Source organism: Mus musculus, chromosome 13, assembly GCF_000001635.26.
Source record: "Mus musculus strain C57BL/6J chromosome 13, GRCm38.p6 C57BL/6J".
NCBI classification, from domain to species: Eukaryota; Metazoa; Chordata; class Mammalia; order Rodentia; family Muridae; genus Mus; species Mus musculus.
This window is the reverse complement of record NC_000079.6, coordinates 13,631,140-13,651,893: the sequence shown is the minus strand read 5'-3', so window position 1 is coordinate 13,651,893 and position 20,754 is coordinate 13,631,140. Positions and strand designations below refer to the sequence as shown.

At 38.1% G+C, this 20,754-nt stretch overlaps 1 protein-coding gene across 4 annotated transcripts in view; it reads right to left on the bottom strand.

Moving 5' to 3' along the window:
• Positions 1-20,754, bottom strand: part of Lyst (lysosomal trafficking regulator) — a 188,493-nt gene that overhangs the window by 126,910 nt on the left and 40,829 nt on the right. For 3 of the 4 annotated variants that reach the window (XM_006516561.2, XM_006516563.4, NM_010748.2), the window contains exons 5-14: positions 15,785-17,864; positions 13,518-14,526; positions 11,699-11,860; positions 10,671-10,827; positions 8,230-8,456; positions 7,763-7,829; positions 4,757-4,866; positions 2,928-3,354; positions 1,426-1,570; positions 144-317 (exon numbers count right to left, since the gene is read on the bottom strand). In XM_006516561.2, coding sequence (XP_006516624.1) covers positions 144-317; positions 1,426-1,570; positions 2,928-3,354; positions 4,757-4,866; positions 7,763-7,829; positions 8,230-8,456; positions 10,671-10,827; positions 11,699-11,860; positions 13,518-14,526; positions 15,785-17,864 — 4,558 coding nt within the window. The remainder of the gene's footprint in view (positions 1-143; positions 318-1,425; positions 1,571-2,927; positions 3,355-4,756; positions 4,867-7,762; positions 7,830-8,229; positions 8,457-10,670; positions 10,828-11,698; positions 11,861-13,517; positions 14,527-15,784; positions 17,865-20,754) is intronic. The other variant, XM_006516562.2, reaches the window with a different exon arrangement.

The following is a 20,754-nucleotide window of genomic DNA, read 5'->3' as shown; positions in this document are numbered from 1 at the left end:
AAAGAAAAGAAAGAAAAGGAATCCAGTTTTTATATAAATTTCTGTTAATACATATTAAATTTTACCTAGTTTGCAATGTTTCAGGAATGAAGACTAAAACTAAAACTGTAACTGGGAAGCGTATCTCTGAGAATGCTTCTTACCTCTGCCCAGAGACCCATATGGAGATTTCCCCATGGACATTCTTTTTCCCTTGAGGATGCTGAATATAGGTAAGTACTAAGTGTTGCCATTTGCTTGGAAAGAAAATATTCTCCTGTGATTCCACCTGTGCTAGTGAGACAGCTTTCGTGTCATCATTTGAGTCCATGCACACACTGCAGAAAAAAGTCACAGATCAAAAACATGACAATTCTGACCTTAATAGTTAACACATATGCTGCAACTGTCATGATCAATATGTGAGATTAAAAGTAACTTCTATTTTAAAACAAACCAACTGAGAAAGTCAGTGTGACTTTCACATTACATCTGCTTCCTCAATTTATAAACTAAAATGGATTAAATTCATTGACTGATGTCAATAACTTAGGCAATAATTTCTATAAATCAATTTCTATAAAGGCAGTTTCTACTTACATACTCATTGTTTATTTTAGAAATTATAATGTAATATTTTGTTCAAGAAGGTAATACATACTGTAATAAGAGTATAAATTCCAGAATGTATTGGATGCTAACTTTCTTTATAAGATTACTGAAAGTATAAGGAGAAAATGTATGCAGAAAACACCTAATAACATTTATAATATCTACAAAACACAAAATCTAAATACCATACAGACTTTTGACTTTTAGGAAGATAATATGTAATATACATTAAACTAGTAAATTGCTGTGTCCTGTTTGAGCTCATGGAGAAGCTGTCTCTGGAAGCAGGATAAACACCACACCCCTATTTCAAACCCAAGCATGCTTGTCTCAAAGTGTCTTCTAAGGTTCTAGTCCAGGGACAGGCTGGCCCCTTCGCCCTGTGATAGGGAAAAAGGAGAACAAGAAAACAGAACAAGAATAAAAGTGTTGTGCCCTTAAGGACACAAGGAGAGAGTACTGTTTGAGTAAAACCAGCTAGATAGAGAAACACTGTCCCATAGGCGTTACTGTCCTTATTGCATGGCGTAACAATGGTTGTACTGGTTTAGGGAACATGGAGAGCATCTTCTGTCTGCCTACGAGCCATGAAACCAAGACTGCCAGTATGACTGTTTTCAGCAAGACTTCTCCAGTCACGTCTGCTGGAGGTGTAGGCACCTGATTTGGCATATTTTGCTATCTCTGTACTGCTAGATAGAATCCACGTGCTGCTGATAATTGTTCTTTTAATTTTTTCTGTAATGATGTCTAATAACAGATTGTTATTATAAATATTATTTGATAATTTCTTAAATAATGATATATTTGCTAAGAGTTGAGAATAATCAATACCGAAAGATAAAAGTGCCACTGTGGGGATCAGCCCACACTTGGATCATCAATGCTTTGGACCCCAGTGAAATCAAATGAATACAGCCGTCTTCTATGAGTCTGTCACCAGGATTGATGGATTCTGTAACTTCTGGTCTATCACCTTCTGTGAGAAAAAATGTTAGAATCATCAACAAAATAGTTCATAAAAACTTTATGGAAAAGTAAATTTTAAAGAAAACAATGTATGTTGGTTTATTTGTAACAGATCATTTACACCAAAGGCTGAAACCTGTTCTAAACAACTGTATTTAAAGGTTACATGTTAGCCTCAAAAGAACACAGTGGGTTAAAAAAAAAAACCCAAATCAAAAAAACTCCAGTGTTTTAAAAGTTATTAAATGCTTTAAACTACAAGGCCTGAGGGTGCTAAAGGACCATCGTCAGCCACACTCCATACCAAGGTTCTGCTTTTGTTGGATTGGGTCACTCTAACACAACTGACCATGGCCCAGGGAGCACATGCCATCAACAGATGCCTTGCACTAAAAAAATTGTTACAAAGGCACGATCTATAATATTATTAATACTCTTCTTAGAAAAGCTGCACTGCTCAAATGATCATTATTTAAGGTAGTGAACAACCTTGAAATAAACATGCTAAGTGATGCCAAACCCTGAATCACAGTTTGTCTCCGCTGAGAGAAGTGTTTATGGCTGTGAGCTAGCTGCTTACCCCTCCCAATGGCATCTTACTACTTAAATCTTGAGTTGCCTCTATATTCCCATTATCTGTGACAGCAATGGCAGGTGGAATATGTGTGATAAGCTATTTGTTACTATGATGTGACTTTATGTTAAACTAAGCTAAGATGTACTAAAATAAACAGTGCATGTCCAAAAGCTCAGACTTTTAAAAAAGAGGAACATTATCAATTATTAGGGTATAAAAATATTAGCCACCATTTTTAACAGGTTAAAAAAATACACAGCCAGTTTTTAAGACTACTTCCTCTAGCTGCTATATGACTTAAGAAACTGTTGATTGCTTAAAAAAGAAGAGAACAAAAACAAAATTCAATTTCAATACATCCTAACAGCAGTTCTTCAGTTACAGATGAACTCTGTTCTAACTTTGGACTGTTACATATAAATGATCAGGGACAGTAACTAGAAGGGGCCATTGGTGTAAGACACAGAAGGAGAACTTAAAATAAAAATGGCCATAGGGTTTTATTTATAACTATCTAGTATCAGAAGCCACACTAACACAGTCATGGGACTGCTAACTTCAACAGCTGTTGCAGAAACAGAGCATCCCCACTTCCCTATCTAAAGTTTAGAGACAATGAAGATTTCAAGGCTGTTTGAAAACTCAGGCTTTGGTAATTCAGTAGTGAAGTAGGATCTTTAAGGTGAATAACATTTAAAGAATACATTAAAATACTGCCAGATATGCTTAAAACTCAGGCAAACAGCTATTTGAAGAATCTTAGTATATAGATCAGACCCTGCCATCATACCTGCTCCTTCAAAACTGCTGTCTTCCAGAACTGATGGTTTGTTTCTTTTCTTTACTCTTTTTCCCCTTTCTGCAGCACTCTCGGATTCATGGATGTATTCCACATTAAACCACAGAGAAACACTAAATCCTTCTGACAGGTGTGGCCAGCAGTTCTGTCCCAGCAACGGCAGGTGGATTGGGGCTATATGCCAAGAGGAAAGCAGCCTATAGGGAAAACTCTCTCTATCAGCCTCTTTCTTGCCTCGGGAAATCCGTGCTCTTCTCAATAAGCCTAAGGCTTTACTGTTAAGAATCCCAGGAGGTTTCTGTGATAAGACACCATTGCTTAAACTCGGGGTATGCAGGAAAGGAAAGGTCAGACACTGTGAAGGGCTCATAGTAAAATCACTTTCAACAATTTTGTGAATACCAAGGAGAAGAATTTCCTAGAGAAAAAGAAAAGCAAGAAGAAGTTTACAATCTTATAACCCAGATACATAATAACCTAAAACTTCAGGTTATAAGAAAAAATACAAACATACCTATGTATAATAGATTTAATTCTTATGCAATTTCTCAATAAATTTGGTTTAAATGTTGGCATTTATGTTATAAATCTACTATTTATGAGTAGCTTTTAAGTATTATAAGTGAAATACATTAATTATATGAGGAACTATTTCTATAAAACAAGGTTATCACTTCCTGTGGTATTTCTCTCAAAACTATTTTTAAGATTTATTTTTATTTTTAAAGTGTGCACATGTGAGTGTGTGCCTGCCTGCCCGCCTGCCTGCACAGGTGCCTGAAAAGGCCAGGAAGTAGGCTCAGATCCCTTGGAGCTGTAGTTGCAGGGGTTTGTAAGCTGCCCTGCATAGCGACTGGGATCTGAACTCAGGTCTGCATGACTGAGCAGCAAGCACTCTAACCACTGAGGCATCTTTCCAGTCCTATAACTCAAGTATTTTCAAATGACGAATACAACCTTACAAATTCTCCAGATTCCTAAATGATATTATACAATGATCAATTACATAAATTTGAATGTTCACACTCAATTAACAATAACAATTTCGTAATTATATAACAACAGTAATAACTATTATTATTGTTTCACTTGTTTTTCCCCCTGGCCAAGAAAAATTTCTTTCATTTGATTTTGGTGAATTGAGGTAATGTTTTACGGTTTTACTCATCATAATTATAAGTTTTTTGTTTAAATGGAATACAAAAAAGGTAAAAGATGTAATATTAAAATGTACACTTAATTTAAAAAAGAAATAATCTATCATACAGCCAATCTCTCAAATGACCCACACTGGTATTCACAGAGCTTCCATGGGGACTGGAGACTGAGGTGGGTGGTGAGGCGGGCAGTGGAGGACAGAGCTATTGTTCATCCTTCTTCACACAGCCTCGAGGTTTTGTGATTCATTTGTAGACTCTTCCAATCAAGACTGCTTTACAAAAATGGGTTCCCTGCTAAGAGCCATTAGGCTATAGCATTGGGAAGTAGAATACTCAACTAAAGAACAGATAATGATTCTTTAGAGAAAGGAAACATCTGGGATGGTTGTTGCGATTCATAATTAAATTTTCTTTAGTAATTAAAATCACAGCATTTCTCAAGCACAAAGGCTGGAGTTGACATAGGGCTAAAGGCATCTTGTTAATCCAAATCAAAGTAAAATCAAGATATATACAGATACTATAGCTGAATATGTCAAACATAAAACATGGTACTGGGCTAAATAGTAATTACAATAGCAAGAGCTGATGGTTCACAAATTAGTGAAAATACATTATATTAAGGAATTAGTGAAAATATAAAAATTCTAGCATAATTACTGTACAAGGAGATTTCTCCAGAAATATTCTCAAAAGAAGAGTTAAGTCTTCTGAACACGTTCTTGAGCTCATCAAAGATACCAAGAGATCCACCAGTACTCTCTGGCATGCTAAAGTTGAAAAAGAAGAATAAAATTAAAGGAAGAGAATAATCAAATTTCATTTAAAGAAGTACAAAACTATAATCATATACTGAATGATTATAAACAACAGTTAGTAATCACAAAAACTGCTGAAGAAATAGCAAGATAACTAAAGGTAGATGAACTAACACTAATAAAACGGCAATTGTTCAGGTTATAACTACTATATCTTACATGGAACTTAAGTGACAGACGTAAAATAGAAAAGATTATATAAATATCACAAGCTGTATTGTTTGATCATTTTCATCTACTAGAGAGTTTAGCATAAAGTATAAGCAATGGTACACTAATTCATAAAAACTCCATAAAGTAATAATTATTATAATAGATTGTTTTAACAGTGTTTCAAGTATATTTGTTCATGTATGTTTCTGCTGCTCCTCACTCCAAAACAGAAAACATAAATTATTCTCTATAAAGCAGACATGACAAAAACAATACTGCTGTAAAACCTGAGATGTATCTTAAAAGATGGGAGGTTTAAGACTAGAGACCCCTTTTAAGTAACCTGTTTCATGAAGGCAATGAGCAGACAGGATAGTGTAAGAGAAAGTGTTTCTGAAAGGACCACTTACAAGGATACCATAAGTTGGCCTGGCCTTCGCCCTGCAGGTAATTAATGGAAGTCCCTGAAAGGGTTTTGAAGAAGAAAGTAGCACAGCCAAAATGTGTTTAGATTTTTCTTAAAAGTTCAAAATGGACAGGTTTCAGTGTGAGTGTGCAAATGGATACACACAAATAATAATTTTTTAAAGACAGAAAATAATCAAGCAAAAGGACTCATAACTATAAAATAGGTGTGGTGGTTTCAGTGAAAATGGCCTTGGTAGGGTCATATGTTAGGTGGAACTGTTTGAGAAGGATTAGGAGGTGTGGCCTTGTTGGAAGAAACATGTCACTAGGGGTGGGTTTTGAGATTTTAATATCCCATACCTTTCCCAGTTCTCCCCACCCCACCTCTCTCCCTCTCTCTCCCTTTCTCCCTCTCTCTCTATTCCTCTCCCTCCCTCTTTCTCTCTCCCTTGCCTCTTACTTATGGATCACATGAAAGCTCTTGGCTACTGCTCCAGGACCATGCCTGCCTGCCAACTGCCATGCTCCCTGTCATGAAAGCCATGGTTTCACCCTTAGAAACTGTAAGCCTCCATTAAATGCTTTCTTTAAAAAAAAAAAAAAGGAGAAAGAGAGAGAGAGAGAGAGAGAGATGCTTTCTTCTATAAATTGCCCTGGTAATAGTGTTTCATCACAGCAACTGAAAAGGAACAAAGACATTGGGCAGCTACCATAATTTTAAAAATGAATAAAATTTTGGGATATAATTGCTTTTAAAATGTTTGACATGCATATTTCTTTATTTATTTTATGTATGTGGGTATTTTGTATGCATGTACATCTGCATAAAAGAAGAGGACATCAGACAGTTGTGAGCTGCTGTGTGGTTGCTAGGAATTGAACTTAAGACCTTCAAATAAGAAGTGAGTGATCTTAAAACCACTGAGCACTTTCTCTCTCCAGCCCCAATGGAATAGAACTTTTAAAGTCTTCTTGAATGCAGCATAAAAGAAGAGAAGTACATGAGATAAGATACAAGGCAGGATCAACCTTCACAGCCCAATATTACAACTCATATGTAAGAAAACAAAGAGCAAAGAATATGGAGAGAAGAAAATAATGTTTAGAAATGGTAAATCTTTGGGATCATAGACCCGTCTTCCCTAGGTTTGACATAAAAGGCCTAACAACAAAAGCAAGGAAATATGACAATTAGTTGTAATGTATCCTGGGAGGGAAGGGCTCTTTAGGAATAAGAAAAGGATGTTAGGTAGTGCCTTAGGAACAACTGCGTATGGTACGAGTGTAGTAGTAATGTGCTGACAGAGGTTTGTGAACTTTAACGTGTCACACCAGTGTTAAATGTAAGAGTGTAACATAAGAGCAATATATTCATGCACTAACTAAGTAAATGGAGGGGAAAAATCCTTTTCCTTATAGTAAAATCCCAATTCATAAACGTACAAAGAATGCCAAAAGTACAAAATCACTATTTAGCAAATATTACAGTACTACCCTTTTCATGCATGATCACCAATAGATGATAAAAACTGTGGGCTGAAATATGAGAAAAGTGAAATTTACATACTTTCAAGTTGACACCCATGACATACTTGCAACTTACAATAGAGAAAAACCTATAGACTATCTTTACCTGAAATGGTTAAAATTAACATCCCTAATAATAAGACACAGCCATCACAAAGCCTTTGATATTTTGTCCTCTAGAGGACTTAACACTAATATTGGGTATTCCTGACAAAAATGTGTAACTTGAAATTAACTTGGAGGAAGGAAGCATAACAAAAATCCAAATTAACATTTCACATTTACTCGTCTTAACCATCAAGTATAATTTAGATGTATAATTTAGAACTATAATTTATAATTTGTGGGCAGAAATCACATTCTCTCTCATCACAAATTTCTCAAATGTCTGAGAAAGAACTAAGAGGAGAGAACACCAGATAAAGCATTAGTACAGTGCCGAGAGCAGTGCCGAGAGCAGTGCCGAGAGCAGTGCCGAGAGCAGTGCCGAGAGCAGTGCCGAGAGCAGTGCCGAGAGCAGTGCCGAGAGCAGGTTACTGCCCTCACAAAGCTACTGAACAACTTACTGCAGGCCTTGTTATCAACATTCTGCCCCTCTACTCAATATATTTCACTGAGTGAGCATGAGGAACAAACAGGACGATACACATAAAAACAATTTGGAAACCATGGAGCAGTGTGTTAGTGGAAGACACAATTAATTCTTCACACAACAGCACAATAATTACAAAGTTATTTCCTTAAACCAGGTTCAACTCACCTTGGAAATCAGAGTTAGTTTGTGTTAAAATATTCAAGAACCCGCCTAGAAGGATTTTCACAGTTCCCTGAAGATTAAAGAGTGAAACATACAAAATTAAAACATTTGACTTCATATACGCATAATATAACTGTAATGTCATAATAATTTATTTCATAAGAGTCTATGTGTATACATGTGCACATGTGTGTGCATGTGTGTGTATGAGAGAGAAAGAGAGAAAGAGAGAGTGTGTGTGTCTGCGTGTGTGTTTTTAAATGACTCAAAAAATACTGTTATAGGATTAAATACAAGTTTTAAGATCTGCTCTCAGAATACATTACTGTTTAGCTAATGACAGTAATAATTTCATGCTACTCATTTGAGAAGTATAGGATTAGATGGCTTTAGAAAATCACTGGGTTAAACATAAGAAGAAGAATTGGAACATGAGTATAAGTACTGATTCAACACAGGACATCCTTTACCTGTTGTATGAGGAGAGAAATGTTCTTTTCCTTCTGCCTGACAATTTTCAGAAAGCTCTCAAACACATGAGCAAGCACATCAAGTTTAGCTTTGCTAGCAGAAAGCAAATTTAATCCCAGCATGCAAATCTCAGGGTATATTATTTCCCCGTGAGTGAGGTTTTCAAGTAAGTTGTTTGAAACAATCGATCCACTGAAACCTTCTGCTTCAGGATTTAATTCTACTCCTGACAAAGTAAAGAAAAAGAACGTTTTTATTCCCAAATATGAATATTTCAGCCCTAACTCATCACTTAGAACATTCAACAAAAACAGTCCTCCTTCTATGAAGATGCTCACAAAGCCTTGCCTTGCAGCATTACCGTTGATTAAAGCTTGAACAATGAAGTCTTATGGGTAGTTTAATTTTGAAAGTAATTTTGCTTCTCAATGAAACCACAAATATTACCAACAGAAAATTTCATAAACATCTGATACAAATTTAACATTCTTTTGTTGCAACTGGAAAATCTTATCTCAAACTTTCTGATCCCAAAGTATTTAAATCAGAATGAAGTTTATTTTATCTGCCCCTATTTCTGTGGTAATCGTAGGCTTGATTTGTTGAATTCTAAACACTGTCTGCTTTATGACTGTGTTACTGACTGACCTCAAAATGGTCTGCTGTACTCTTTGAAAACTGTTCATCCAAGGGCTGGGAGGAAAGTGCTTGCTGCACTTTGCATGAGTTCAGGTTCTTAGCATCCATGCAAAAAGCTGGGCTCTGTGCCAAGAATCAGTACCACCAGGCCTAGGACAAGGGACTCCCTGGAGTTCACTGGCCAGCCAGCTTAACAGAATCAGCAAGGTGCAGTAGAGACTGTCTCAAAAAACAAGATCTAGGAGACAGGTAAGAAGACTCAGTGGGCAAAGGCGCTCACCATGAAAGCCTTAGCAACAACCTAAGTTTGGACCCTGAAGCCCATGGATAGGTGGAAGGCGAGAACTGACTTCACAAAGTTGTCCTCTGGCCAAACATTCACCATGGCACAATGTATTTGTCACCCATATCACGAATATTCACACAAAAATAATAATAAGTAAACTAACGCTTAAAAGCTAAGGCAAAAAGCCTGGCATAGAGAGAGGTACATGCCTCTAGTCCCAGCATTGGGGAGGCAGAATAGCTGGGTCTCTGTGGGTTGGAGGCTAGCTTGGTCTACAAAGTGAGTTCCAGAGCTACATGGTGAGACCTTGTCTCAAAAACAAAACACACAAAGGAAATTTTCCTTTGTAGATTATATCTAGGTTATGATAAAACTACCATTAAGTCAAAAAATTTTTTTAAAAAAATCATAGATACCTTTCAACCCTAAAATCAGTGATTATCCCCATTCCCTCCACACACAAGAGAAAATCAACTTCTAGCAAGCAAGAATAAACTGCTGTAAACTTCAACTGCAAGTGCTGAGAAGGCCCAAAGGTCAGTATCTGAAAAGATAGAGCCCTCCTAGAACTCTTGTGCCTCGAATAATCTGAGGTAGGGTTTCTATTACTGTAACAAAATACCACTATAAAAAGCAACTTGGGAAGGAAAGAGTTTATTTCATCTTACAATTCTCAGGTCATACATCAGTGCTGAGGAAGTCAAGGCTAGAACTCAAAGGCAGGAACCTGAAAGCTGGAACGGAAGCAGAAGCCATAGAGAAGTGCCATAGAGAAGTGCTGCTTACTGGCTTGCTCCCCCTAATTTCTATAGCCTGTTTTCTTATCTATCACAGAACTACCTATCCAAGAGCGGCACCCACAGTGAGCTGACCCTCACACCCACATCACTGAATAAACACTCAAGTGACAGCTTGTGTCAAGTTGACATAAAACAAGCAAGAGGCCATCATTTACATTCTATCCAACCTGCATAGCCAGCACAAAGGATCCCATGCAACACAATTCCACCCTAAGAACTGGCTGGTTACAGAAAACAACAAAGGAACTGCTGCATCTATCACCCATGGGATGTCACTGACTGACAATGAGAGTCCAATGTACATATCACCTCTTCAGAAAGTTTCCCTGCCCAGACACATCTCTGTAGGCACATCACCTGCTTTTCCTTGTAGTATCTACTTCTGGGTATCTCCTTTCTTACTTGCATATAAAAGAAAAAGTTTCTCCTTCATCTTTATTCTTGGGCATCTACTTGGTTTAGACAAGGGGGTTTGGTTTGGTTTGGTTTCGTCCTTACAGTGCAAGGGATCAATCATACCTGGGGCTTTACGCTATCTTCCTAGTCTTGATGTCACTGTTAACATTATATATTTCAGATTTGTTGCGATGACAAAACGAAATGATAACACGATGCCTTTTTGCAACTGTAAGGCCACAATGTACAGGCAGGATGAACCTTTTGTTTGTTTACAGTTTAACTGGCAGTCCAATCACAAGCATCAGAGACATCTTACCATCGTCTTGGGTGTCAACATCCTCAGGATTGCTTTCACTATCCGCTTCATAGCCTTCTTCCTCACCCAGAAGTTTCAAACTACAACACTGAGAATCCTCAGCTTCTTCTGAAAAATCTCCGGGCTGGGACAACAGCTCTTCCTCAGAGGGATGACTCTATAAGGCCAGTGTAATTCAAAGTCAACACTGCAGCACTGACTCTTTTTCTCAGTTAACGGACTACTTACCATGCAAAAGTCACTTTAAGAACTCTCTCAATATTTTATTCAAAAGAAAAAAAACTTAGTAATCAGATCAGGTTAAAAAAGAAGGTATGTAAAGAAGAAAATTAACAATAGTTAACCCAAAGTAAAAGAAGCATAACAGTAAAGTTTTTAGGGAAACTTTTTAAGTTTCAGGGAAATGAGTTTCAGGGGAAAAAATTAAAATTAGTTACTTTAAAAAATGTTAACAGAACTCAAAATTTCTAATGTCACCCTCTATATGAGTGTTAGTCATTTTTGTTGAGCAATTTAAAATTAAAGTCAGTAGAGAGTTCTGTTATACCAATACAACAAGACAAGACAGACAAGGTATCTAAATATCACTATTCCTGAGTCATCATTTAATAGATTATCAGCTGCTACAAACCAGGATCTCCTTTAAAAATACTTCAGTAAAGAAACACAGGGAACGGAGAGAGGAGAGGAGAGTGTTGATACTGAGGAGGCAACTATATTGTTTCTGTTTAGATTTGAAATGTTTTAGGGAAAAAAAGAATATCAGTAATATTATCAAACCTTAATATAGCTTGTCTTATTGGGAACAGTTATCAACAAATTTCCAGGTTAGATTAACTGCTTTTCTTTGAAGCAGGACAATTGATGATTTATTTATTATCCCTTCCAGATGATGGAGAAATTAACCAACCAAGGAATTCACCTGATCAAAATTCATGTTCCTGTGATTTAAATCAATGCCCTGGTCCCACCCAACAAGCACCCGTTTCTGCTAACCAGACCTAAGAACACAGCACATGGATTCATACCTTCTCAGTCACAGCATCACCAGGGCCCAAATCTGCTGAATGATTCCCCAGGGCTACTCGAAGCAGGGCATCAAATAAAGGCTTTGCTAATTCTGTTTCTGCCACCTTTGACTGGGAAAGGTGTTCCCTCAGTTCACACAATATATTTTCCACAGACAAGCCCTAAGGTAAAATGAAAGACTAAGAATATCAATAACACACATTTTAAAAGTGACAGAAAGGATTACAAGAAGCAGGGAAAAATCCATTTATTTGTAATTAATATGAAGGTAAACTGACTGCAAAAAAAAAAAAATCTGAGTTCTTATCCAAATAATGTACTGTTAAAATTCTGTTTAATCATAAAAAATCCACTCTTAGCAGGGTGGTGGTAATAAAAGCCTTTAATCCTAGCACATATGAGGCAGAATCAGGTGGATCTCTGAGTTCAGGCCAGCCTGGTCTACAGAGCAAGTTTCAGAACAGCCAGCACTACACAGAGAAACCCTGTCTTGAAAAAAATATAATTCCACTTTTTGGAGGCTGGGGAGATGGCTCAGTGGTTAAGAGTCCTTGCAGAGGACCAAAATTCCATTTCCAACACTTTTATGGCAGCACACAACTGTTTGTAACTGCAGTTCCATGGAATCCAATACCCTCTCTTTTGACCTCCCCAGACACTTTGCACACATAGTGTACAGACATATGTCCACGCAAAATAGCATACATATAAAAATAAATAAATCTTAAATTTTTACCAAGTCATTCTTTGAAACTTCAGAATATTAGTTATCTCTAGAGTTTACAAATTCCTTATTCTTAAAGGTTCTCTAAGATTCTAAGAAGCAGTTCTAATTATTTTTTCTTTTGCCTTCAGTTCTACCCTTTGAATGAAGCTATTACGCTTGCCTAGCTCTCTATAACAGTAGATTAAAAAACAAAAAACCTTATCTTTCTTTGAAGGAATGCCAAGTCTAAAAAGTAAAACAAATAGGTACAGACCAGATGATAACCACAACAAAACCATAAACAAAGGTCAGAAAATATGGGCAGAGTTCCCAACAGTAACACCAAGATTATGAACTTCTAAACTCTAAAACAAAATGACCTCAACTACTCATTTAACACTGAATTCACAAACTCTCCTAAAGGGGCTTTTGCAGAAAATTAAACAGTAAGCTTCTTTCGAGTAGGAACTGTGTGTCCCTTGTGTCCTCCATACTTGGTATTCTGGTAAGCACAAAAGGGTTTTCTAAAAACAAAGTAGGTAGCAAATGGAAGTGCGGAGGGCCCTGAGGCCCTTCCCCTCCCTTCCCTGTGCATTTAATAGGCAGACAATGGTAGCAAGGGAAAGAGCTCCTGAGGCCCAGCCCTTTTAGAACCTCTAAGGAGTGAATGGTTCCTGGGGAAGGGAAAGACATTTTTCTCCTGTGATATAACCACTGGCGAGGAACTCGTGCTCTGGTAAATAATTCTTCATCTAGGATTTAACAAGAAACCCTAATACAATGTAGTGGGCTTTTACACACACACACAGCCCAAACAACAACAACAACAAATATGAAATAGAAAGGAAACTAGCTGGGATAAGGAAGGGGATGAGTGGGAGGGAAGAAAGAGAAGGCAAGGAGGGTAAATTGATATAAATACACTATATACATAAAACTGTCATTATGATTTCCAGTTTTATATGTAATTAATACTTGAAAATAAATTTAACATTTGTGGCAAAATAGACAGTGTTAAGTTAGAACATGTATATTATATATTATTATATGTACATGCAGTACATATAATACACATATATGTTATGTGAGACGGACTAAGTACAAAGTATCACCTGAGACGGTAGCTCCAATTCCATCTTCTGTTGACAGGCTCTGGCACTATGAAGACAAATGGCCAGGAGAGACTCCAAAAGTCGTATGCTCTGGAGAGAAGTCTCACTTTGTTGACTCATAAATGCCTTTCGTTCCCCAGGAACAGATTCAGTAGCCACAATCTGCTCTGCACTTGTGGGAAGCACAGGCTGTGACTGGAATCCACGCACGCTGTCAGCACTCTTTCTCAGAAATCCCAGGTCTGGTGCTGTTGCAGATGATACATCTCCCTTCAGTGTCAGCTCGGGGTAAGATATCCTGATTAGCTCTTGGTTTTCATTTCTACTCATTTCTCCCTGCCTTCTTCCTTGATCCTCTGTATGACTTCTGAATAGTTTCTGGATTATCATAAATATTAATTCATGGCACACTTGGAAACCACCAAGCCTGTGAAATTGTTTCTGGAAGACTGAGTTCAACATGTAGATCCAACGACACATGGACCAAATGTCTGCTGCATGGTGCAAACATTCAGGGGAAGGTAAGACAACGTTCTCAAGAGACAGACATGGTAGCATGTGACTTAATGGCTCACTGGCAGTGCTGTCATAGCCAGAAGTATCTTCTGACTCATTGGCAGACTCCCTATCAGAGTCTGCTTCTTTACTGACACATAGAAAAGCCACACAGAGGAAGAGGTTTATGGTGTTTATGTGAACATCCTGGTGAATGGTCTTTCGTTTTTTTGGATCAGGCTCTCTGAGGCTGGCATAAAACTTCCTGAGACTGCAAGGAGAATCTGAAGAAGCTTGCTGCTTATGAAGAGAAGGACCCACACTTAAGGACGGCAACTCCTGTTGGATGTCTAACCCATCGACGTCTAGAACTGCAGCATCTTTCTGTTGTTCCCCTAGGCTGACAATCAGAGTTTCAAATGCTTTCAGGGAATGACTTCGAATCCCATCTAAGTAATTTAGTTCAATTATTTGGTTTACTCCATTACAACTTAAAAACAAATCTCTTATTACCCTGTGAGAGAGGAAAAAAAGATTTTTATATGACATACTGAAACATTTATAAATAGGTAAATATGTTATGTAAACATGCTATTGCTGTGTGTGGTATATACACCAAACACTGCCTACTCTGGTTCATTATTTGATAGTTCTAAGATACTGATCAAGATCTCAAGTTACTTTGTAATAGCACTTATATGCTCATATACAGCTCTGGAAGTACTTAAAAAGAAATTATATATATATATATATATATATATATATATATATATATATACATATATTATATATATATATCACATTAAAAGACGCAACTCAAAAAAGAACTTTGTCTTCAAATAATAAATTTCATAGAAATTCTAAATATCAAATCATCACTGGGAGGGCAGGTATATATTCCCTTCACTTGCTCCCTTGGTTCTCTAACACTCTGCTCAGGACTTCCCAAGTTAACAATCTTAACTGCTCCAAAATTAACAATCACAAAAATTGGAAAATTCATTGATAAAATACAATTTAGACTTTCTTTTTGCTTATCTGTATTTTCTACTCTGTCTGAGTAATAAACATGACTGTGGCATTTAAGAAAGTATCTCCTGCTGCCACTGACTCAGGAACCCAATAGTTCATGTATGTGCAAATTTTACACGGTCATAAATACATAAATACTACTTTAAGCTTTATGTGCTACTCATAAAATAATACAAGCTCTTTTCCTGTCCTAACATGATCTTTATAAACATTTTAATGGACTTTAATATGCAATCTACATTATAAATACAAAACCATTCATTTAAACTGGCCTTTTCTTAGATATCTTTGTCTCACACATTTCTTTCCTTCAGAAATATAACCAAAAATATATTTCACCGCCCCCCCCCCCACACACACACACACACACTGAGAAGCTAAAAATCAATGTCTCTAGCTTCTGTCCTCTAACTACCTCCAGAAAAGTTAATTAAAATAATGTTTAAAAATGGCATGGGAGGTGAGTTAGGATGGGATAGGGGGTTTGTGGAGGGGAAACCGGAAAAGGGGATAACATCTGAAATGTAAATAAATAAAATATCCAATTTTAAAAAAGACATGGGAAGGGTGTTTTGTTTTTTTTTTTTGTTGTTGTTGACAAACTAAAGTTCTTGATAGCAATACAGTTACTATGATTATACTATGGTTGAGTCCCTGGAGGTCAGAAATTCAAATATACACATTTCATCCCGTGTTCAAAAGCACTCATTCAACTGTAAAACATATACACACATACAAACCTGGATTTAAGTAGGACAGGTAGAGTTTTTAAATAAATCTGAAGCACTTCCTGAGGCAAATACTGTTTCAGTTGGCTACACATGTGAGTCTGAGCTGAAGGAATGCTTAGCTGTTGACAATGATGTACTAATTCAACTCCTCTTTGGAGCACAGGATTAAAGATATAATTATACAATTTCCACTGAACAACTACATTGCCTTTCTGGATTAAATTACAAATGTGATTTGCAATCTGAATGTTATGTAATCTGTCTTCTTGAAAGACAAAGCTCTGATAAGCCTCTAATGCATCCCACTTCCACAGCAAGTCTTCAGAGCCGCTGCTGGGCAGGATCCCCTGAAATCGGTAGGAAGGACTGGGCAAGCCGGAGGTAGGACCAGCACCACACAAGGTGCCTTGCAGTGTCTCTCCTAACTTAGCCAGTTGGTCAGAGTCCACAGTACAGATGTTGCAAGCTGCTTTTTTAATTCTCGGTGATAGCTCTGCTCCTCCTAACTGATCCAAAAGAAGTTTGCTCAGGACATTCAGTATATGCTGCTGGAAAGCTTTCAGTGCTGGCAACTTAAAAGCATGCAGTAAAGGGACGATCACAGACTTAGGATCCATACAACAACAGATTCCAACACTGTGTACACCTGATAGGATCTGGACACACGTGGTGCTCAGGGAAACCTGCTGCAGCAAGCGCAAGCACTGGTGAGCGCACACGGCGATGCAGCAGCAGCGCTCTGGATACTGCACATCTCCCTCTGCGGTCTCTTCAAAGGGGCTTTTAGAAAGCTGATTTTTAAAAGCTGAAACCAGGAGCCCTGAAAGATCGCGGTGGTGCTGCATGAAGTGGGAATACTCACAACGCCGGTGTCTTTTCCTTGTGCACATGGAATGATGAAGTTGCTCTGATTTCACCTTTTTCACAGTACTCATTATTTTTATTACACTGTTTATCAGAGCTTTCAAATGTTCTGCAGCTTCTGAAGGAACACCGTCCCTTGAAAGCAGCCATTCCATCTGAAGAACTGCTGTTTCAAAGAGATTAAATCCTTGGTGCTGGATAAATTCTTGAACTAAATCCATGGCTTGACTGAAGTAAAAGGGATTTGAAGCTGCACTCTGAAGACAAGAGATGAGGAGCTGTAGAACTCCTTCCAGAAGCTCAGGTAGTAGAAGGGCTCGGTGACGATACTTGGAAAATACAAAGCCCTCCTGGACCTCCTGTAGTGTTTTCTTTTGTCTCGGGGAGAAAGGCTCAGGCTGCTTTTCCAAGCAAGCTCTAATTTTTAAAGCTGCCCTAAGCAATTCAGTCAAATTTTTCCTAAGACTTTCTGGCATTGCCTCTGCAGTGCTAACGTCTACTGACATAAGGTGCAGCACGGTTCGAAAGAGCATCCGTTGAACCAAAGCTACCGGCTCTTCTGTCCAACCTGCAGAAACCAGTTGTCCCTCCAAAGTGTCACTCTGGTTACAGCAGTCCCCAAAGCCTGCTAGGAACTCAGTCAGTGTGGGTACTACACTGAGTGCTAGGGAAGAATTATGATTCAAAGCAATGTCAAACTTACAAACTTTTTCCAATAGAGATAACAAAACATGACATAAGTCAAAAGGAGAATTATTCATGTTACTGAGAATAGACAAAGCAGCTGGCTCACTTAATATGTCACCATTTGAATCCTGTCTCAGAATGACTTCTCTGGAGTTTTCCACAGACATGGTGTCAGAAAGGACCTGTTCTTTGGTGGCAGAGGGGTCAGGTTTGGCTACGAGGTGGCCTTCCTTAGGAGACTGCGTCAGGAACCGTGGCAGCGCGTGGAGCCTCCTGTGTTTACTCACAACCGTACTCTTTTCATCTGAGTTGCCTTCGGAGTCAGAGGTGGAGAGCTGTGTCTTTCTTGCATCTCTTACAGAATAACGATGGGTACTTTTACGCTGTCGCCTGATTTTTCGAAAAAGGTTTACTTTTGCAGAAACCTGACCAGATGGAGCACTTCCTTCTAAATATAATTTTCCCTGAGTTGATTTTTGCAAACTTGAGTTCTTTTCTTTGGTCAGGATTATATCAGATGACAGTGGCAGGTTAAAATCTAATGAAATCAAGAAAGAAGTCTTAGGTTAGTAACTGTTAAACACACAGGCAATGACTCACAACCGGCATGAGTCTGGCCTGGCATAATTTCCCTTCAAGGCTGCTTTCCCTAGTTGCATCTCTGGGTCACTTCTCCCCACACTTATCTTTTTAATTCTCAATGCCAAGTGGAATTAGCTCAGGGGATACAAACTGATTTGAAAATAGCAAGGAAGAGTTAGGAAAGTAGACCTAAGTTGAACCTATATATTGCATTGTGATTTCAAAATATGAGACTCTGGGTTATCCAGTTGCTGTGCTCACCATTTAGAAATCTTTAGTAATGTTAAAATTAAGACATAGAGTAGTTTATAGTGTCTCAGAACTTCAATATTCACCCATATAATTCAAAATCTTAAGTACACAGCAAGTATTCATCAAGACAAGGATAAATGGTAGGTTTAATGGCACCCGGACTTGAGATTTAAAGGATAACTGCAGGCTGACGTTACTGAGAGATGTAACAAGGAAAACAGCCTTGCAGGAAAATTCTGGAGGCCAGACTCACAGTGAGAGCTGTAAGAGTTATTTCTATAGGGCCTTGTTGCCTACATCAGCCAGGTGTAGAGAACAGCAGTCCATCCTTAGCCCTCAGAGCTCGGGGCAGCATTCAGTGGTCATTTCTTAAAGAAAGGATCGAACTAAATGCATCTTTCCCTTTGCAATAATATTTACTGCAGTCTATACAAAATGGAGTTATACAAAACAGAGGAATAAATAGAATTAATACAGGTTAATAGAATCTTATACTTTATTTAGGAGAGGGAAAACAAAGCAGATAAGAGCAAATATTAAAAGGGACCAATTCCACCAAAATATAACATGCCAGCAATGAAATCAACTTCCCACAAATGGCATAAATCAACTTTCTCAAGTGATTGAAAAATTTTTAATTCTGCACATAAAAAATAAGCAAGTTACTGGATCAATAAATAATCAGGAAAATATATTAGAAGTCTTTAAATATCTTCCTTAAAAGAGCTGTATGCCTTGATTCATAAAATTGGAAATAGTTCTACCTGAAGATCCAGCTGTACCATTCCTAGGCATATACCCAAAAGATGCTACACCATATCACAAGGACACATGTTCCACTAAGTTCACAGCAGACTTAATTGTAATAGCCAGAAGCTGGAAACAACCTAGATGTCCCTCAACTGAAGAATGAATACAGAAAATGAGGTTCATTTACACAATGGAATACTACTCAGCTATTAAAAACAATGAATTTTTCAGGCAAATGGATGAAACTAGAAAATATCATCTTGAATGAGGTAACCCAGACCCAAAAGGACATGCATGGTATGTACTCACTTATAAGTGGATATTAGCCAAAAAGTTCAGAATACCCATGATACAACTCACAGACCAATTAAAGTTTAACAAGAAGGAAGGCCCAATTGTGGATGCTTCAATCCCTCAGGAGGCAGAGGGAGGGAGGGACCTGGATAGAAGAGGGGAAGAGGAGGGAAAAAAGAGGGGGCAGGATCAGGTATGGAGGGAAATGGGAGAGAAGCCCAGAGGGCCCGGAGAATGAATAGAAATATGCAGCAGTGTGGGGTGAGGGATGGGGAGAACCTCTAGAAAGTCCCAGACACCAGGGACATGAGAGGCCCAGTGGGGATGATCTCAGCCAAAATCCCTAAAAGTGGGGAGATGGAACCTGAAGAGACCAATTCCCAGTAGATAGATATGGGCTCAGTTGAGGGAAAGACTGAAGGAGCTGAAGGAGATTGCAGCCCCATAGGAAGAACAACAATATCAAGTAACCGAACCCCTCAGAGCTCCCAGGGACTAAGCCACCAACCAAAGAGTATACTGGGCTGGTCCGTATGACTGCCTTGTCTGTTCTCATTAGGGGGGGATGCGCTTGGTTCTGTGGAGGCGTGAAGCCCCAGAGAAAGGGGATGTCAGAGGGGTGAGATGGGAGTGGATGGGGGGGGGGGTGGGAGAGCACTGTCTTAGAGGCAATGCGGAATGAGGATGGGGTGGGGGTGAGGCTGTGGAGGGGGGACTGTAAAGGGAGATAACATTTGAACTATAAATATTAAAATAAGAAAAAAAGAGCTCTATGTCAGATATGCATTGAAGTATAAGCAAGAAAAATATGACACAAAAAGATAATTTTAAACCAGGAGAATCTGAATTTAGGGGGAAACCAGGGAGAAACCTGTTTATATTTCCACTGAAGTACTTAAAGGCTCATGTGCTTATACATGCATAGTTACCAAAATCAAAAATGAAAACTGAACAATGGTGGCAAATGCCTTTAATCTCAGCACTTGGGAGGCAGAGGCAGGCCGATCTCTGAGTTCAAGGCCAGCCTGGTCTACAGAGCAAGTTCCAGGACAGCCAGGACTACACAAAGAAACCATGCATCAAAAAACCAAAACCAAAACTAAAACCAAACTAAAACAAAATATAAAAAACAAAATTAAAATTACCTATTGACCTCATAATTCTATTTAGCCTTGAAACAACATATGACTTCAAAAGCAAAATTAGAAAAATTGAACTAAAGAAAATACTGTCGACAGCAGTCTTTAAGCAAAGAGCTGTAATTTGTTTCTTCAAAGTCTTCACCACCCATCTTCCTAATGCAGCGTACCTAGTAACTTCTTTCGCTAAGTACTCTGCTTCTTCATGTATTTTGCATTTGTCATTTGTGTAAGCCTCTAAGAAGCATCACAGTTTTTATATTACTAGAAGAAATAAAAATGTTCTTGCCTAATGTATTTTCATACCAGATACATAATAAAAATATCCCTACAGCATCTACTGCTCTGCAGCTGAAGCTGCGGTAACTCATCAGGCAAAAGTAGCTTTGCCAATGAACTTCTTTTCCCATC